The sequence below is a fragment of the Mus caroli genome, chromosome 3 (assembly GCF_900094665.2).
Source record: "Mus caroli chromosome 3, CAROLI_EIJ_v1.1, whole genome shotgun sequence".
Classification (NCBI taxonomy): domain Eukaryota; kingdom Metazoa; phylum Chordata; class Mammalia; order Rodentia; family Muridae; genus Mus; species Mus caroli.
The window spans coordinates 145666472-145670372 of NC_034572.1; the positions used below are offsets into that span (position 1 = coordinate 145666472).

The window sequence follows — 3901 nt, forward strand, 5'->3', positions numbered from 1 at the left end:
ATACATTACTCTCACCTATACATTACTCTCACCTATACATTACTCTCACCTATACATTACTCTCACCTATACATTACTCTCACCTATACATTACTAATGCATGAGGCACACACCCTTCAGAAGGTTGACAAACCCTACCACAGCTTTTAACTTTTGAATCAGTTCCATTTCCCCCCAAGGGCAGGCAGTTCCCACCAGGTGCCTTTGTTTTCGGGAATCCTGAGTGGAATGGGTTTGGGTATGTGGTTCCATCAGATGGGTTCAGCTGCTGAGGAGGCAGAGGAAGTGTCATCCGACTTCTGTGCAGCAGGTTAGCTTCCCACGCTCCTGTTACTCTGTGGGCCAGAACCGACTGCATCAACACACGGGGTCTTGTGGCTCTCCCATGAACCCTTGTGTACACTCAAGCCTGTGGGCATCCCTGCCTCTAGGTTTGGGTCAGCAGATCGTGTTTCAGAGTTACCAGTGGATTTCTTAAGCATACTTACTCAGATGGTCTTAGGTTCAGGACTCTGAGCCAGCTTCTCATAAAACCTTCTTTGTATATTTTATAAAAACATGGAATGGGGTAACAAAAATACCAGATTCTCTCAACCCCATATATAACCCAACCACAATATTAATACTTAAAATCCAGGTCTGTTAATTTTGTCTTTTCCTAAAGGCTTAAGTTGGGTGGGTATACGCAAGGCAAGTTTTCCAACTGGGAGACAGACATTTCAAGTTTTCCTAAACAAAACTAGCTCCCCAAAGGGCACTGATTCTTAAATCAGTAACAGTGAGCTTCAGTCTTTCACTGGTAATTTAAGTCCTTTTTGCTAAGTGCCAGCAGCAGCCCAGGACTGAATATAAGTAGTCTACTGATGCTATTGCTTAGTCTCTGAGTTAATCCTCTGAATATGTAAATAACCTAGTTAGACTTTTGATAGCATTCAACTAATTGCCAATCTTTGATCTAAGGTCAGAGACCAATAGTCATATTACAAAGGCGAATTAGGGGTGAATTAGGAACACAGCAGAACCAGCTGCTAAAGTTTTGTTTTGTTTTGTTTTTAATTTATTTTTAAAGCGGGAGTACTTTTCAACCACAAACCTAGCAGATACTCTGTACCACCCAAAGAGATCTGAAAAGTTCCATTATATCCATAGGTTTTGGTGGTGATACATAGAATCAGTCACCTGTTACTATGATCTGTAGTGACATTTACTATCTGCAACCATCTGGGGTTTTGGAAGGCACCTGGTTAAACTTAGAACAGTGTGGATTCTGGCACAGAAAATCCATTTTAGAAACCCGAGGTGTTTGACTTTTGTGGTCTGTACTCGTCACATGGACAATCAGGTCCTGCTTCCCTCTGAGCCGTGCACAGTGACTCGGTCTCACTGTTCAAATGGAACCTAGAAGTCTCTATAGTCTTCTCCAGCTCTTTGCCGTCCTGAACTGAGTCTCAGCATTAGTGCCTCTCGGGTAAGCAAGCTGACTTCCTTTTGAGTGTGTGCAGTATTTGGGGACATTCCATTCATATGCAGAAAAGCCAATGGGAAACTTGAAGCCTAAGCAGCTACCTACCAGGGCTCATTAGCACACACCGTACAGAGTTCTGTGAGCAGACCACCCTGGCTCCCTGTATGTTACCTGGCACCAAGGAAGAGAAATGTCAGGAGGCTCTGCCAGGCGTGTATCTATCATTCTTTTAGAAGCATAGAAATAAAATCGGTTTCAGTCTTAACATTTATAATTTAAAAAAATATTTCAGCTCTTCATTTCCACATTTACAAAAACAGCAAAAAAAAAGCTGTCCAAGCACTGTAATTATAGCATCCTGGGTTAAATAAACATAGTTTGGGGGTATTGCAAAAATTATTGTCTTAAGCGCTGCACTTTCCTTCTAACAGAAAAAAAAAAATCTCCTAAACAGGAAAAAGAACAATGTGTGGCCTTTAGTTTATAATATTACTCCTCCATTTCCTTCAGAATTGGAGGCCAAATTTTTCAAGGCTCATCCTAAGAGGCTTGGATTGGTGCCGTCCTTTTTTTAAAAAAAAATTATTTTGTTTTATAACCTAAGCAAAAGCGCTTCGGATTTAGGGTGTTTTAAGATGGAATGTGGAGAGAATAATAGGAAGCAGGACTTCTCTCTGGGAAGCAGGTACCTTTAGCTCATTCCTCAAGCCTCCTTCCTCACATTCCTTGAGAGTTACCGCATCCCCTGTCCCTGGTGCGGATGCTGCTGCTACGCCCAGCAGAGGCCAGCAACAGGAGTCACGCCTGTCTGGCCGCTCCCAGTCGAACCCAGTCTGTGTAGGTGGGCGCGAGGGCTGGCGCTGGAGGCTGGGAGGAGAGCCTGGAGAACCTTTCAAGCAACCAGCAAACGCGCTCGCTCGGGAGTTCATTGACTGGCCGCTTAGAGCTTCAGCGACCCAGGAGATAGCGCTGCACTGGATCGGCTGGGCTGTGTGTATATATGCGTGTGTGGGTTTTTGTTTTTCTCCCTCTCCATCTTCATCCTTCTCCTCAAGCCGTCCCCCCCCCGGGAGAGTCGCTTCGTCCACGCTTTCCCTCCCCTTCAAGGGGTCCCAACGCTTGGCGCCTGGAATGTTTAGGACTCTGGAACCTTCAGTTTCCTGTCTTGCCTCCGTGTGGGCGACAGTGGTCTCACCTGGCTTGACCCTCAGCCCCAGAGAGTGCTGCCAGGCCACGATCTGATGTCCATTCTGGGTGCCCATCTCGGAGGGATACTCTGGGGGCAGCCTGCATCCAGAACCCAGCCTGAAGAGGGAAACTTGATCCCAAGATATGGGTTTCAAAGCCTGCATTTGAAAAGGACCCTAGCGACCCGAGCGCAAAAGGCGACTTGTCTGGGGCGAAGGGAACGGCGACCTTCTGTGAGCGCCTTCATTAGGTACCCTACACCGGAAGGTGCAGCGGGGCACTGGCCCTCGGGACATTCGCTGGGGATCCTTTGGCCACCCCAGCCTCTTACCTCGAAAAGCTGAGGGATGTCCCTCCGGGCCAGGTACTCCTTGGCGTCGTTGGTGTTCATGGCTGTACGGCGCGCGTGCAGTGGGGAGCAGGAGGAGAAGCTCCCGAGGTTGGGGCTGGCGGGGCGCAGCCCTCACTTGGATGCGCTCAGGCCGGGGTCCCCTCAGCGACTCCCGGGCAGCTGTGCCGTCCGCGCTCCCGTCGCCCCCGCGTCCGCGCCGGTCCCCGCGCCAGCCAGCAGCGAGCAGCAGCGGCTTCCCGGGCGCAGGCAGCGCGAGCGCCAGGGGAGGGGCGCGGAGGAGGACCACGCGGCCGACGCCACCAGCCGCCGCCTCCCGGCTCTGCGCGCCCGGCCCGCGCCTCCGGAGCTCGCTGCGGCGGCCGCCAGTCACGCTGCGCGGGCGGGCGGGCGGGCGCGGGGCGCGGGGGTGGGGACGCGCGGGCTGCAGTCACTCCCCAGCCCGCAACGCAGCCAGGGCAGCCAGGGCACCAAGGAGCCAAGAACCGGGCGATTGGAGCTGGATACAGTTTTGCTTCTACACACACACACACACACACACACACACACACACACACACACACACACACACACCAGACACACACTATAGACAGACACTCCCCCCCACACACACACACACCAGACACACACACCAGACACACACTATAGACAGACACTCCCCCCACAAACTTACCACAGACAGACACTCCCACACACACCACAGACAGACAGACAGACAGACAGACAGACAGACAGACAGACACCACTTACCAGGAGCTCTTCCAGGGGGGAAAAACCCAAGTCAGAGAATTCATATATTCTTAAAGTTAATGGCCTTTCAGTGATAGGGAGTTGGGAGTAGGGAAAGAGGAAGGATTCTGTTGGGTCTTTTAACACTGGAGTACCCAGCCCTTAAGAAG

General features: G+C 50.6%; 1 protein-coding gene across 1 annotated transcript in view; it reads right to left on the reverse strand.

Annotated features, from left to right (window-relative positions):
- The window catches only part of Ak5 (adenylate kinase 5), a 190702-nt gene extending 187149 nt beyond the window's left edge, over positions 1-3553 (reverse strand). The window contains exon 1 of the mRNA XM_021158164.2: positions 2985-3553. Coding sequence (XP_021013823.1) covers positions 2985-3044 — 60 coding nt within the window. The 5' untranslated portion in view covers positions 3045-3553. The remainder of the gene's footprint in view (positions 1-2984) is intronic.
- Between the last annotated feature and the right edge of the window lie 348 nt (positions 3554-3901).